Source organism: Etheostoma cragini, chromosome 14, assembly GCF_013103735.1.
Source record: "Etheostoma cragini isolate CJK2018 chromosome 14, CSU_Ecrag_1.0, whole genome shotgun sequence".
Classification (NCBI taxonomy): Eukaryota; Metazoa; Chordata; class Actinopteri; order Perciformes; family Percidae; genus Etheostoma; species Etheostoma cragini.
The window spans coordinates 610,250-626,080 of NC_048420.1; the positions used below are offsets into that span (position 1 = coordinate 610,250).

The window sequence follows — 15,831 nt, forward strand, 5'->3', positions numbered from 1 at the left end:
GGGGGGACAGGGGGAGTCCTTGTCTGTGATAGGGCTCCAATTACTAATATTTTCATAGTTGATTCAATCTGGTCATCATTTCCTCAAAGAAATCCGGTCCCCGAAGCCCGAAACACCGTCTTCAAATGTCTTGTCTTGTCTATTCAGTTTACTCCAAGGAATGAAGAAAATATTCACATTTAACACGCTGACCTCAGAGAATAGCTTTCTTTACTTTTTAACTGTAAAGTATAAAAAAATGACTCAAAGTGATTATTTGATTATTAAAGTAGTTGCCGATTGATTTAACAGCTGACCGCTGGGTGAATAGCTTTGCAGCGTGAGTCTGGGGACGCGTTCACATACAGTACGGAATTACCAACACCCGCAGGATCCAGGCTTACTCCTTTTCACCCTGTTTACGTGAAATACAGAAAACCCCAAAGTTCCATCATGCTCTTCTGGTGTTGCCATGGTAAATAACAACCTGCTCCTAATGACTTACCTTGAAAAATATAAGGGAAATAAAAAATCAATGAAGAATTTCATTTGGATGATAACAATTTACAGAAAACGTCCACATATAAGACTTGTCGAGGGGGGGATGGGGGGTTGTGACCTACTAATGCCCAACCCTGGAGACAGGAGGTTTTTACTGGACACTGCTGGACGAGTAGCCACTCCTGACTGACTTTAATCAGAAACCAGTGAATGGGATGTTGGACTTACTTTTGCGGGTGATCTGTGGATTTGCTGTGGGACGAGAGAGAAAGAGAGAGAGTAAAGGAGAGCAATCAGCAGATGGAGAAACACAAGGCACCCTGGTGGTGTGGAGGCGGGCCTCACCCATGGAGCGTTTGCCCATCAGACCGATGAACTGATGCGGCCGCGGCTTTCTCGTCATCCTCAGCAGGACTTCTCTGAAGGGGTCGTTGGCAAGCCAGCCGTCCTGATGGGGGGGGGGGGATTCAATAATAGTTTATCGTCTTTCTATGGAATCATATCGTGATGAAATCATACAGTAAATGGAGATGTAGTGATATACAATCACGCTGTCTATTTTTGAGCATGCATGTAAACATAGTCCGTATATAGCTGAGAAGTTATGAATTATTTGTTCTCTATAATTTCACTTGGAACTGTTGTACCACATCATTTATAATTATTTATCTAAAATCTCACTGTCAAAAAAAAAATCCACCAATTGTCAACCCTACAATATCGTCGCAATATTTATAGTGAGGTATTTGGCCAAAAAAATATCGTGAAATCTGATATTCTCCATACCGCCCAGCTCTACTGGTCAGTTAGAAATCAAGAAATGGAAGATACATATATCTATATATTTATAGATATATATATACACACACACACACACACACATATATTTCCACAGTGTGCATTAGTGAGAGCCGGGGGCCAGTGGTGTCCCACACGTGAAGTTGTAATGATTTATTGTTGGCTCCTCCATCTGCAGAGTGGCCCCACCTTCAGGTTCCCCAACGGATGGAGCAGCTTGGCTTGTTTCCAGCTCCCAATGTCAACCGCCGGGCGTGCGTTTCATTTGGACGGAGACATTTTGGGCTTCGGCTCCTTCTGTGCACTTAAGGCTGATTTAATTTCCTGTTGGCCGGCTGCTTGGAGTCTCCACGATGGGTGCTACGCAGTCCTAGAATACCCTGTTCTCTAAGATTCTTTCACCTGATAGGAATCATCTGACATGTGTTACCCCAACCTAGTACAGTAGCAACTAATGTCACCAAAGAAACAGCTGTTCCTATAATCTTCTAGAATCAAATGTAAAATATATTTCAGTTGAGCGCTGTTTTTCCTGTGTTTATTACGGGTCTATATCGGGCATGGATGTGCACGGAGAACAGATGAATTTTTACACACTAGGTCTGCACAATATCAGGGAAAATCTGCAATATTCTATAACATTGTTGAATATCAGGAGAACTATTACTAGTGATAAATGGACAGATATTTCAGTGTTCTGCTAAAACACAACAAACTGCTTGTTGGATTTTAGACAAAAGAAAGGAAATCATTTCCAACGTTCTTTTATTCCGTGAATTCACTAACAGCGCACCACCATAAAACCCTTTTAGAGCAGTTTCTGCTGAGGATTTTCTTTCAGCTAACGCAGAATCTTTTGGACAGTCTGTCTCCAGTTCAGGGGCGTCGTCTAGTGATAGCAGGGATACGCAGTGAGCCCACTAAGAAGGCTCCAGGATTTCCATATGCCCATCTAAAAATGTGCAGTGACAGGTAGTCACATACATGCATTATTCTTTTGATATGTTTTGAAATTTTATCTGTTTTTTTTTCTTTGCATGGGCTAATTTAAAGGTATTTCCTCCGTAAATTGGTGCATAGAAGTGAGTCAGAATGCAGGACATTAAGTCTTTGAACTTCAAATGTTTCTGGGGGAGAACACCCAGACCCCCCCCCCATACACATACAGTACAGTATACCCACCATAGTCCATTAGACTACACCACGGCGCCAGATGGAATCGCGATGACGATAACAGACGATATATATCGTGTTTCTTCTTTTTTTTTTTTTGGAAAAGCATCCTCAGGATTGAATGTTGGAAACGTTAATTAATTATTTTATTTACAGTCACAGAACTGTCTTCAAGTCATCGGGCTGCCGAAGTGGGACACTGTGCATATTAGTAGTCTAGTCTCAGGTGTAATTAGTCCGTACTAATGCATCATTTATTCTATGCTACATGAGGCCAAATGGAGAGCACAGAAGGAATAAAAAGGACAAAAACCACCAGACCACATTTTCAAAAAGAAAAAAGGTGCTGATAACCTTTACTTTATGCCATAATATCCCATCATTATTGCTGAACTCCATCTACAGAAACACACAGAAGTCACTAGGATTTCCTGATAGCCCCTGAACGCAACAACATCCTTTCCATTATATCTTTGATAGATTCTGACTTGTCATCTGTGTTTTTCTTCTCCACATGTAGGCTAAATAAAGGTGTTCCCACTGTAAATTAGGGCATAAAAGTGTATCCTAATGCAGGAAATGAAGTCGTTGATACTAGAAACTTCCCTGGGGGAGGACACCCGGACCCCCCACAGTGATATATCCCTAAGTAAAAACTAACTTAACCTCCAGTTGTCCTACACACTTCCACCAGTAAGGTTACAGGTTCCTGCGACCTTCCTTTCTCCCAGTGACATATTTCCACGTTATAAAGTTGTAATGGCTAACATTTAATTAGAGAAACAATTAGGAAGTCTTATTTTTTGGCCTCGTGTCGGAAGGATTTTGTTGCGGGTCTAAATACCTGAATTTGATTGGTGCTCGTCCAGTAGTCGGCATCTTCTTTTATCTCGTTTTCCTCGCCAAAAACTTGTCCGACGGCGAGAAAAGCCACCAGAACCGGGAGGAGCAGGACCTTCATCATGGCGACGCCGTGGGACCGACCTACACTCACTGTTGCGTTAAATTAACCGACTTCGAAACAAAAACACAGCCTAAGGTTCGAGCCCGGAGCCGCAGCTGTTGTGTGCGCGCGCTGCTTCTTCACTGAGCTCAACAGTAGTCCATAGCGCGTGCGTGCGTGCGTGCGTCAAAAATGCAGTGGCGGGATCCAGCCAACTGTCTTCAAAGCTGTGCGCGCGCTCCGCCTCTGCAACAACTTCTTCTTCTGCGGTCTCGTGCGTTCTCCTGTCCAGTGAGCCCGGAACGCGCTCCTTTTATAGCAGCCAGCCCGAGCCCCGTGGCGAGATTCCCGCCCAGGCACGAGGACTCTCATGTCCTCACACCTGAGAGTAATGGGTTTGAGCCCTTTGATATCACGACCTGCAGCTTACGCGCGACACCGGGTTTTCCCGCCGGAAACCGAGTGTGCAGGTGGACGGATCTAACCGTCCATGTTCAGAGATGCACGGTGCCACCATAGACTGTAAATAGATATTGGATATCAATATGTCTATGCGTGACACCCAGTGCAGTCCTAGACTCCGGCCTCTCTTGTTCTAGGTTACTGTGCATTTTAACATCGTTTTGGACCATAATGGTGAATTATGTAAGTAGAAAGACAACAACTTTAAGAAAGCTACCAGGGAGCGGTGGTACAGATGAAATGGTATTGTAGCCTACTGTGTACTCTCTTAGGATCAGGATTACATTTAGAGGTGCTAATCAGAAAACCTCACGAATGACATGAGGGCAATTTTTTATTTGGCAGCTTTCAAAAGAGTACGTTTGGTCACCCTAACACACACACACACACACACACACACACACACACACAGGCACGTGCACATAGACATGAAAAGGGGTTTGAGCACCTGCCCTTTTTTCCTCCTAAAGAGAAAGTTCCTTTTTATTATTATTATTATTATTATTATTATTATTATTATTGTTACTGTTATTATTATTATTATTATTATTATTATTATTATTATCAGTGAACATACCCATTATATTCCTGTTTGCACACAGCTTCCCTATCAAATAAAGGTATTTATTTATTGAAAAATTAAAATCAGATCAGGAGAAGAGATTTTTTCAAGCCCTATCTCTCTAACTCTCTCTCTCTTTTTCTCTCTGCCTCTCTTTTTCTCTCTCTCTCTCTCTGTCCCCCTCTCTCTATATATATGTCCTGCATTAAACAGTAACAGTTCATCATTATGATCATAATAATAACAGTGTTTCTTCATTATCAGTGCAGTGTTTTTTTCCTGTAAAATTAACACTAGGGCAGCAACAGCCTTTTTCAGTTTACTGTGAGGATTTTTGGATTTTCCTTCTTTTTTTTTGAAGTATTATTTAGAAATCTAGATGCACCCCGACGACAGCAAATATAATGGAAAGCCAGTAAATCAAATGAAATAATATAATAAATATATTAAATCAAATAAAATATGATGTAGCCTGTTGCTACAGCTCAAAGACGACCCTGTGTCGTTAGCTCTCCTATCAAAGCCTGCGTGGAAAGGAGAAGGCGTGTGACCTGAGGGCGCCGCTGATTTCCATCAGAAAAGCTGTTTTTTAAAGCGTACGTTCAGGATGAATGGGGGACTACACTGCAACACCAAGTTCAGTCCCCACGCACCTCAACGAGTGCTTGATTTAAAGTGAAGGGCCTTTATTCCAGTATCAATAACTTCATTTTATTTACTCATGTAATAGCGGCAAATTCAAATACTTCCCCCTGGCGTGGGGAGGGACCTCAGTCTGTCTTCTGTGGCCAGTGTTAGTCAATTATTGGTTCAGTCCAAGAGGAAATGTCCATTTTTATTCACTGTCCTGTTATCCTCAAATTCACTAACATCCTTCATCGTCGGGGCCATTTGACCACAGCACTTTAAACATCAAGGAAATTGGGTGGATTTGCCCCATCTTTTAGTGTGTTATGTATAAAGTATAAAAAATGGGGAGTCGGCCACTGTGGACACTCCTCACTTCGATAAAGCATTCTTTCCCGTTCTATAAAAATGGGACTCTGAGATGCCTGGATGTATAAGAGCAGGGGCTGTGCGTGGATTGAATCCAGAGCAGATCATTAGTTGGAGGAGACGACTGAGTCAAAGCAACACGGTGCCAGGAGTTAAGGCATGAGCGGCGTGAATCAGAGCACCCCTGGTGTTAACACAGCTCAGACTAACATTCCATTTATATTTCAATTAAAGCAGCCGCAAGGATGCTAAATCCAATCGAGTTGTGTAAATATTTACTGTTGTGAATGGAATTGAGCAAAATTAGCACAAGGATTTTCAGTCTTTTATGAAAATGTACAGAGAAGATTATGAATCTCAGTGACTGTAATACTTGCCTTGTATGGAACATGAAAGAAGGAAGGGACGGAGGTAATTCATTTAACTGTAATTACACAGTCTGCCAACACATGGTTATTATTTATTGACGTTAAAATGATCCATGTGGTACCCTTGGCCCATACAGACTCGATCCAGGCACACTCACAAAGTACATGTTTCCCTTCTTTTCAAATTAAAGATGAGGTGATAATTAAAATAAAACACATGTATCTGTTGTCTCTGTGGGTATAAGGTGCTCAGTGCAGGAGCTCGTGTAGTTTTTCAGCAGCGGGTCATGCATCTAATTCCCAACATTACCAGCAGAACCCCTCTGTTACGCATTGGGAAGGCATGATTATGTTTCCCATCAGTGATGATAAATGAAATGTTGAACACAGAGTGTCCACTGCTGTTCACATTGTGCTTACTTAAGTTCTTAGTCTGCAAACACTGCGGTCCCTCTGACCGTAGTGGTCGTCATAGTGACTGAAAATGCTAAGGCAAGGCAAGGCAAGGCAGCTTTATTTGTATTGCACATTTCAGCAACAGAGCAATTCAAAGTGCTTTACAAAAAAACAGGTTAAACATTTAAAAAGTAAAAACAGATAAAACACAAGAAAAAGACAGAAACTTTCTTCCTCAGTCTCACATAGCCAGACCTTCCTACTGAGCTCAGGTGACCAGGTTTCTCCCACAGAATCCGGGGACATTGTCAGCTCAGATACCTCTGTTTTTATTTTTGTAAAACTTAAAACGGGGACACTAGACCAAGAGCTGTTCTCTTTAGGGGCTGAGCCCCCCTAAAGGTCTGATCCTAGAATCACCCCTGCTGCTACTCCATCCACCTCAGAGGGGAATGTTGTAATATTGACTGAACTACATCTATCTGACAGCTTTGGCTTTAATGCTTCAGCCTTGTTTCTGCAACGGCTCATTGAGTATCGGATACAATAAAAACTATGGAGGAAATATTTTCCTTTGACAGTGATGCAGTAATAAACCAGATCGCTGCAGCCGGCAGCGGCACAAGTTACAATGTAAGTTAACAGGTTTGTCCAGCTTGGATTTACGTTCATAAAAGCGCTCGTTTTGCTACTGACAGGCTCAGATTAATATTCTGACAACATTATTGAAAGGATTTCTAAGGAGGTCGACCTTCCTGTTAAAGATTAAGATCCTTTTTTAAAACATAAAAATCCTTGAAATTGCGTTTGCTAAACCCACCAGACTCCATGTAAATAATCAGTGATTTTAGCATCAAAGCGCAACATATTTTGTAATTCATAAAGATTTGTCTGTCACTATCAGCAGGGGGAGGAAATGTCTTTGTGTAGATGGATTTACAGCCATGAAAAGCATGCAGGCTAACTAGGGGAATCAGGGGAAGTCAGTCTAATGAAAGAACTAAAAACACCAGCTAAGTACCAGTAGATGTGAATGTGCTGTGTGTATATAGAGCTTTTCTAGTCTTAACGACTACTCAAAGCGCTTTTACATCTACAGGAAACATTCACCATTCACACACATTCATCCACTGTGGCCGAGCCGTGCCGTACAAGGTGCCACCTGCTCATCAGATACACACTCACACACATCTACACACTCCAGTCACATATTACATCTGCAAATAATGTTGTATTTGCTATATCCTACATGTCCATAATCAGTACATACAAACACCGGTCACATTTAGCTCTTTTGTCTGTTTGGAAAAAATGCCAGCCAATGTTGCAAACAGAAAGGAATATTAGCCAACCTCAGGCAAAACATGCCCAATCAGACTTGACGATGTAATTTGCGATGCAGGGACCTTCTACAAATGAAGCTGATCACCTTCGTGGTCCTTTTCCCGGACTTTAGAAAGCTCTCTTCAGAGCCACTGAGTTTTCCTCCTAGTGATTAGAACACTGGTCTCAGATGTTATGTTTACTGATCAATCTCTTTTTGTATAATAAGTATTTTTGACAGCACTGTGCTAACATCTGTAAAAATTAAAAAGTGTAGTGCTTCTTGTCCTGTCAAATTCGTTGCTAAATCGAAGGTTCGTGAGGTGCCCAAATACAGATGTTGTTGGTTGTTCCCATCAACCCTCCCAGAAAGTCATTCTACCATTTTTTGACTTGTAATATTCAAATTAAAAGACCTTAAATTAGATGTGTAATTAAAGTAGCCTCCCTGTTCATTAGAATCTCACATGTATTTATGCAGGCTTGTGTGCTGACTAGATGCACGTATTAATTTCCATCTTCTGTTTCTGTGTTGGCGTTCTAACCTCTGGTAGACTTCTGAGTAGGTTACCTGGTCCTCAGATCTCTGCAGGGTAAATCCAGACAGCTAGCTAGACTGATTCTGATTGGTTTAAAGAAATGCCAACAAACCAGAGCTTGTTTTTCCTCCCATCACCGATTGCCAGACCCTCCTCCAGCGTGCTTTGGAGGAGGGTCTGGCTATGCAAGACTACCTGCTGTTGACCACTCAGTACTTTGATGAAGACATAGGGATGTGGTTTACTCCTGTGGTTCACCAGGGGCCAATAACAAGCCTCCCAGGAAAAAAATTCAATCTCACCACTATTTCATTCTTCGGATGCTTGATTGAATTATATCCCAAGGAACACAAAAATCAGATAAATTCCACGTATGACCTGTTTCACGACCACAAAGTGAGAATGTGTGCAGTTGACTGTGCTGTACTGATCAAATTTGAGCCTTGCTGCTGTTGGGGCCTGACAATGGAAATGTTGGTGATCTGCCATCTTACTTTCAAACACTTTAGTTCATATCTTGAGAAGTACTGACATGGAATGTAATGGTCCACGAAGGCTGATTCATTATACTTTTCCACTTGTTCAGTGCCGTGAAATTTAATTTCACAGTACCCCCAAAGTCTGTACCAACATACATGTAAGTGTATTTTCATACAGGAACATGCTTTTTTAACACGTTTTTTAACAAAAACGAAACAAGAATCTCATCCCCCGTTCAATACCATGGATATAGAGCCACTCAGCCAGCCATGCCCAAACACCTGTTTCTGATCTTCAATATCCAATTGAAAAATAATCTCATAATAAAATAGCACAATGTGGCGTTTACATAAAACAAAGCGCAGTTCACTTTGCGGCAAAAGCTAAATACTTTTGCCCAGAAAACTCATATTCATTCCTCAAGAAGTCTTTCAACCAAACCCGCGGCTAAATACAACCAGCAACTGCTGCACAGATTTTGTCATTCAATGGCACTATGGACTGTTCATGTTACTGGGCTCTCTCTATAATATAGGGTCTGTTAGTAGCATTGATATTGGAATGGTCCTAACTCAACACTAGAGTATTTTTATGAATAAAGCCGTCGGTGAGTTGAAGCAGCTCTGCTGTGTGTTTTTGACCAATCAGATATGGTCATCCCTGCAAACCCCTGGTCCCTGTGGACAAAACACAATGAGTCCCTTAAAAGGTTCCTTTTCCATGGGGAACGTCCCTGCAGTTAAAAGTGTCAGTAAAGTACTGATGAAAGGCGAGCCAAGGTTTACAGCGTAGAGGTGTCACGAACCAGATGGCATGGGGGTGGCTGACGGGCATACTAATCAGGGAATAACATCTAATTGTGAGTTTTATAGGCGCTTCAGTTAAAGGTGAATTTATCTCAGTATACAGCTGTTAGACATCATATCATCATACAGAGATAGTAGTATACAGCTGTACATCATATCATCATACAGAGATAGTAGTATACAGCTGTTAGACATCATATCATCATACAGAGATAGTAGTATACAGCTGTTAGACATCATATCATCATACAGAGATAGTAGTATACAGCTGTTAGACATCATATTATATAGGCCTAGACTGCCGGGGGGCTTTCCATGATGCACTGAGCACCTCTCTCCTCCTCCTTCTCTCCATATGTATGCAACCTCATCCCATTACTGCATGTTACTAACTCGACTTCTTCCCTTTCCTGTAGTCTTGTGCTCTCTCGCCCCTCTCCTCTCTCCTCCTATCGCTTCCTGCAGGTGTTTCTGGCTCTGGATCTGTGGTTGGAGTCACCTGCTGCCTCCATGTTCCAGCTCCACACCCTCTGCTACAATTCTCCATGTCTTGCTCTCTCTCTCTCTCTCTCTCTCTCTCTCTCTTGCTCTGTCTGTCTCTTCTCTGTCTCTGTCAGTCTTTCTCTGTCTCTTTCTCTCACCCCCAACTGGTCGAGGCAGATGTTCCCCCCCTAAGCCATGGTTCTGCTCGAGGTTTCTGTCTCTTAAAAATAAGTGTTTCCTTTCCTCTGTGGCCTAGTGCTTGCTGTTGGTGGGAACTGTTGGGTTTCTGTAAAAAACATCACGGAGTACGGTCTAGACCTGCCCTTTATGAAAAGCACAATAAGACGACTGTTGTAGCACACACACACACTCACCTAGCCGAGAAGCTACAGGAGGTCGTGGCAGAGTGGGAACTAGAAAGGTCTGCCTGTCACACTTAATAACGAGAATACTTTTTTATCTTTTGTGGGGGAAGGTCTTGCCTAAGTAGAATGTTTTTTAGATACAATTCTACGTAACTTGCACTTTCATAACTAAGAGATGCTGGATGTTCCGTTTTCCAGCTGATTGTCTTATTTTGTTTGTGTGGGAGATGATGTGATGTGGAGTACTTATTGTTCACTCATCACATCTGACTTAACACACTCAGGGGAGAGACTTTGTGACTCTAGGTGCTACAGCCTGAGACACGCACAATAAAATAAATTACCTTCTGCATTTTTGTTTGCTTTGTCCTCCATTGTACCGAACCGAACCATGACTTCTGTGTACCGTTCCACCCCTAACACGTAAGGGAACTAAATACCCTTCCGAGAAGAACGCCAGACAATAAATAATCCACAATAATGACAACAAATGTCCAGTCTATTTTCTCACTGTCACAGGTCCTATCAGCACAAAGTCTGCTTGCTTTTTGGCAAAGCCCTCCCTGATGGGCTCTCCACCAGCCGCCACTGCCCTCAAACACCCGAAAAACACCCACCAGTCATAACTCTTGTTTGAGTGCAGCGATGCAAAGTGAAGTGGCTGTGCCTGGCCATCAAGCACTCAGGAGCACCAGGAGTGGGGTTTGCTTCCAGCGTGAGAGGCGTTTGAACAAATCATTGGGCAATTGTCATCTGTACTTCACGCTGCCAACTTCAGAAAGCTATTGTTACCTGTGAAATGTCAAGCACATCTACAGGACAGTGGGATGAAAGCAGCAGTGGGGGCAGCTTTAATTATGTGGGTCTTGCTCGGGTGGTCAAAAATAAAAACAGTTTTGTGGAATTCTCTCACAAGGGACGGAGATGAATCACCCAGTACACAACTTCATGTTTGAAGGTTGTCAGGGCGCTTTGCAATTTCTAAGAATGAGTCACGCACTGTGCCATCTGCAGGAATCCAGTTGGCCTCACGCATCTGGCCACACACACACACAAACACACACTTAAATGGGAATACCAGAATGGATCACCTTCTGAAAGTTGCTTAGGGGTGACCAAGCCTTCCGGTAACGTTGGAGGCTCGCTTTAGGGACATTTTAATCAAGATGGTCCGATGGGACACGTCAGCTCTGATTGGCGCCTGTGCAGTTGCTCTCATTTCTAACATGAACCAGTTCTCGCCTCTCTTCTCCTGCCTCTGTCCTTCTGTCCTGATTCTGTCCCTCTCGGGTGTCGGGCAGCTGTGGCTCAGTGGTAGAGTGCTTACCTGCCAATCAAAAGATTGGTGGTTCAGTCCCTGGCCTGTTTCATTGGGCAAGACACTGAAACCTGAGCTACCCCCGATGCTGCCCCATCGGAGTGTAGATGTGTGTGAGTGTGTATCTGATGAGCAGGAGGCACCTTGTATGGCGGACTCGACCACAGTGTGTGAATGATGAATGGTTCCTGGATTATGTTACAGAGAGTAGTCGTGAAGACGAGAAAAGTCTGTTTACATTCTCTTTTAATGTGCTGACACAAGCGTGATGCTCCATTTTTCAATTTCCTAGGATTATATGAGATTTGTAAAAACAATGCTTGGTAAGTATAATGCTTAGCAATATATTGATTTAGGTTTAACTGGTCTCCACTTTTTATTGTTTTATTGGTGTGAATAGCTTATTGCAAGTCATCGTTCCCTGGTCTCGGGTCGGGACAAACAGCAGCTTTATTGATTTGTGGTCATTCCACAAATACAAGTGTGTAAGTACTGACTATGTCTTTCTAAGTCTATCTCACTATTTCTGGTGGGAAACTGTAACGATGATAATCAAACCACACATAGAGTAGCCTATCTATGAACTTCTTAATCATTTTAGGCCAAAGGCGTTTACCAGTGTAACTAAATTAAAATACAATTGTGTGCACGCCCCCCCCCTGCTAAAGCAACGCCGCATGTAGCTCTCATGCTCTGTAATGGAGATGGGACGTGAAAAAACGCCTGACCTTGTGAAAATATACTCACATGAAACATTGTTTTATAATTTATTCAAGTTTTGATGACATATTCTCTGTGCCAAAACACTTACAAACACTCCTAGCTGAACGCTCTGGTCCCTGGACCCAGACTGGAACCTAGTTCCACAGGAGAAGAGCTGAACGCTCTGGCTCCCGTTCTCCTTTTAGAGACTGCATTCTGGGAGCGCAGTGCTCTGGTGGGGTTGAAAGGTACTATGAGCCCTTAAAGATAAGATGGTGCCTGAACATAAAGAGCTTTTTTGGTGAGAAGAAGGATTTTAAATTCAGCGACCCCCGCTGAAAGAAAATGGAGCAACCCATAAGTGGAGTCGTTGATTTAGACTAGGGCTTTAAAAAGCAGTAGCAACATCTTCAAATCGATTTCAGGACTCACTGGTAACCAGTGGCAGATTGGTGGGACGTTTTCCTCTTGCACGGTAAAGCCGGGAGTCTGGCACACAGAATAAGTTATTGTATCGTCCATACAACATACATCATGTTCCAAAAGACCGGCATCCATTATATTTATCAACTCACCCTGTGTCTTTGTTTGTCCAGCTGTTGTGGATCGTCTTTATTTCCATATACCTACTTGCCTGTAAACAGTGTTTATTCCTTATCTTTATCGTGTTAGCTGATGTCTATTAACATGAGACACAGTCCCTGTATGAGTCCGCCCAATAAACAGGATTCTAAAGTATGTTTCAATTTTATATTCCATGGAGACCCAAAGTGTGCAATAATGGACAAATAAATAAGAAAAAAAAAAGACATGGTCTTTGTTCATAAGACCATGAACAAAGATCAAATGATGTAAATTATTGAAAGTGTGAAAAAATGTAATTACATTTTTTAAACTTAGCTCAGCATTATGGAATTTTAATTCCATATCTCCTATTAAAATTAAATAGTTTATTGAAGATCATTTCATAATCAAACATATTTTTTTCCCACTTTAACCACAAAAAGCCAATATGCCAATTATTTGTCCGTCAATCAAAACAAGCATGACAGAGCCAGTAGCGGGATTTATGATTGATTTTGTGGTAATATTGCTGTGGTGGCACGTTGCACCCCATAACATTATGTGGTTATGGTCATAAGTCAGTTTCTTGTAATTATATGAAAGATTTTAGAGAATAGTTTCTATCATTAATGAGATACAACACAAATTTTTATATATTTCCAAATACTGCAAGGACAATTAGAAAAACCTATAAAAGGCCTGTTATGCTGAGTTTTTTTTTTTTGTATTCTTATTTTTTTTTAAATTGATTTTAAATAACCAACAATGTTTCATTATATGCATTCAAACGCATCAAAAAGATATGCTTCTCGCCCCCTCGGAACAAACCACTTCCAACTTGAGCCATCTGTTAATAGAAATAACACTAATAGTATTAGTAATAATACTGGTTTACAACAAAAGTAGCAATATAACACTATAACACTTGCTGTCATTTTATTTCCAGATGATGTAGGTTCACAGCGAGAGAGGACACCCAATGGGTTCATAAAAATGTGTTAAACATCTATTAACTATTAAGTTGTAACATATTCAGTAGTTATGCAATAAACTAATCCCAAAATAAAAAATAAAACAGGTTTATATATATATATATATATATATATATATATATATATATGTATACTTTCTCTCATTTTTGAGGGGCTCAGCATACTGGAAAACTCACTAAGACTTTGCACACATGTCAGACTTGTCATAAACTACAAAGTTGGGCTTGAGTGTGGCCTTGGGGCTCCATAGCGCCCCCTAATGAGCTTTGGAATTCTGAAAAAGATTAGAATACACCAAACATTGAGGGAACATACAGATACATATGAGATCGCCCTATGAAGGAGGGATGCACACCTAGGATGCAAACGGGACTCCAAGTCTTCCATACTCCCAGTCTGACCGTGACAAGCAATGACAAAGAGGACGGAGCCCAGACATGATCACTCACACTCAGACTGGGAAATACGCAGGAGCTCCCCTGGCACTAGACTACCACTACAGAGAAGGGGGGGGGGGGGGTGGAGCCCTCATTCACCACCCTGCTGACGCAGACTTTAACTCAATTAACAAAAAAAAAAAACTCCTGCGTCAGAGTGGCAAAGCGTTCCTGTAACAAGTTTGACAACCACTTTTTGTATTTAAGTTCTTCTTTATTCTTAAATCAGAAAGTTGTTTTAGCTCCCGGCTCTCTGGCAGCAGGCTATTGAACCCTGTCAGGTCAGGATGATGTACAGGCTGCATACCGAGAGGACTGTGTCCAATCTGGGTAATGAATTCAATAATACTGCTGCTGTTGGCTACACGCCCGTTCAGGATGAATGGGTTTTCCCAACAATGTCAGTTCTTTAGAAAAAACCATCTTGTAGGACTTGAATGGGCTTTTAGCCATGGAAGCACCACTTACTCCCATTTCATTCATTCAGCCATTTATTTCTTCAGTAAGTCATCATGTTAGTGCAGCTGCACCCTAGTGGCCGTGAAGAGGCCGACAGAATATACTCTCTCCAATACTGGCAAACTTCATAAGAGGCTTTGTGTTTATGAACGTTTGAAGAACTGGCTTTAAATATACAGGGGGCGGACAAAATAAAAGAAACATAGGACACTTAAATGTGATTCAAAACAAATTCCATGAAATAAATCTGATGAAATGGATCTGATCTGATCCAGTTTTCTGTTGACAATGTGTTCATTCAAATCCATGGCCAAATATAAGGGCATAACATAGACTGTAAAAATAATGGACCTTTGGTTCTGGGCCTAAAAAAGTGAAGCGAATAATTGTTAACTGCCATTTAAAAAGGTGTGAAAACATTAAAAATGTTTTTACTTTATGTGTTTCACTGGCAACTAGTTTGTGGAGAGCCCATTTATAATGATGCATTGGACAGTATTAGTAGGAATTGGTTCTCAGTTGGTAAACTGGTCGCCATGGGTGAGTGGCCACTGGAGTGTCTGCAGTACACCCAGACAGTCTGCTCTGCTTGGGGCTCCTGGGGCATTTCCTTATGTGTATGTTGACATATTGTAAAACGTTCATTTCCTGACTAGATGATGACTGGAAGCAGAAGGTAGCAGCACAGGTCTACTAACCAAATACAGCTGCAGGAGTTTATGGTTTGATGTTGAACCTTCAGAAGGATTGCCAGGAGAGAAGAAGGGGGTGAGGCCTGATGCACATGTTTGTGAGACTGTAATGATGAATTCTATCACTCATTAAGGTTTATCCCTCAACAACGGAAATTAAGCTCCTTATTCAATTATGTATCCATCATTTGATGGGTTGTTATGATTGCTATTTCATTTAAGATTTACCATCCGTGGATAATAAAACCTTACAAGGTCTTAGTGACTTCATTTGCTGGATCTCGACCGCAGGAACCAGAACCGAGTGGAACAAGCCTTCCTGTTTGAGTCCATTCAGGCTCATGGATCAGGGTTAGCATCAGCTCCTTCTCATGTGTGAAATCCATCTGATACATTTACCAACCATAACTCATGGGAGCTGTGACAGGGAAAGAATTTACAGTGTCACCTTAAGTGCTCCAGCTTCCAAAAAGCACTTAACAGCCAGTGAAAG

At 41.7% G+C, this 15,831-nt stretch overlaps 1 protein-coding gene across 1 annotated transcript in view; it reads right to left on the reverse strand.

Moving 5' to 3' along the window:
• Positions 1-3,721, reverse strand: part of tac1 (tachykinin precursor 1) — an 8,015-nt gene extending 4,294 nt beyond the window's left edge. The window contains exons 1-3 of the mRNA XM_034891914.1: positions 3,296-3,721; positions 826-928; positions 709-732 (exon numbers count right to left, since the gene is read on the reverse strand). Of these exons, the coding sequence (XP_034747805.1) occupies positions 709-732; positions 826-928; positions 3,296-3,415 (247 nt within the window). The 5' untranslated portion in view covers positions 3,416-3,721. The remainder of the gene's footprint in view (positions 1-708; positions 733-825; positions 929-3,295) is intronic.
• Positions 3,722-15,831: the final 12,110 nt, after the last annotated feature.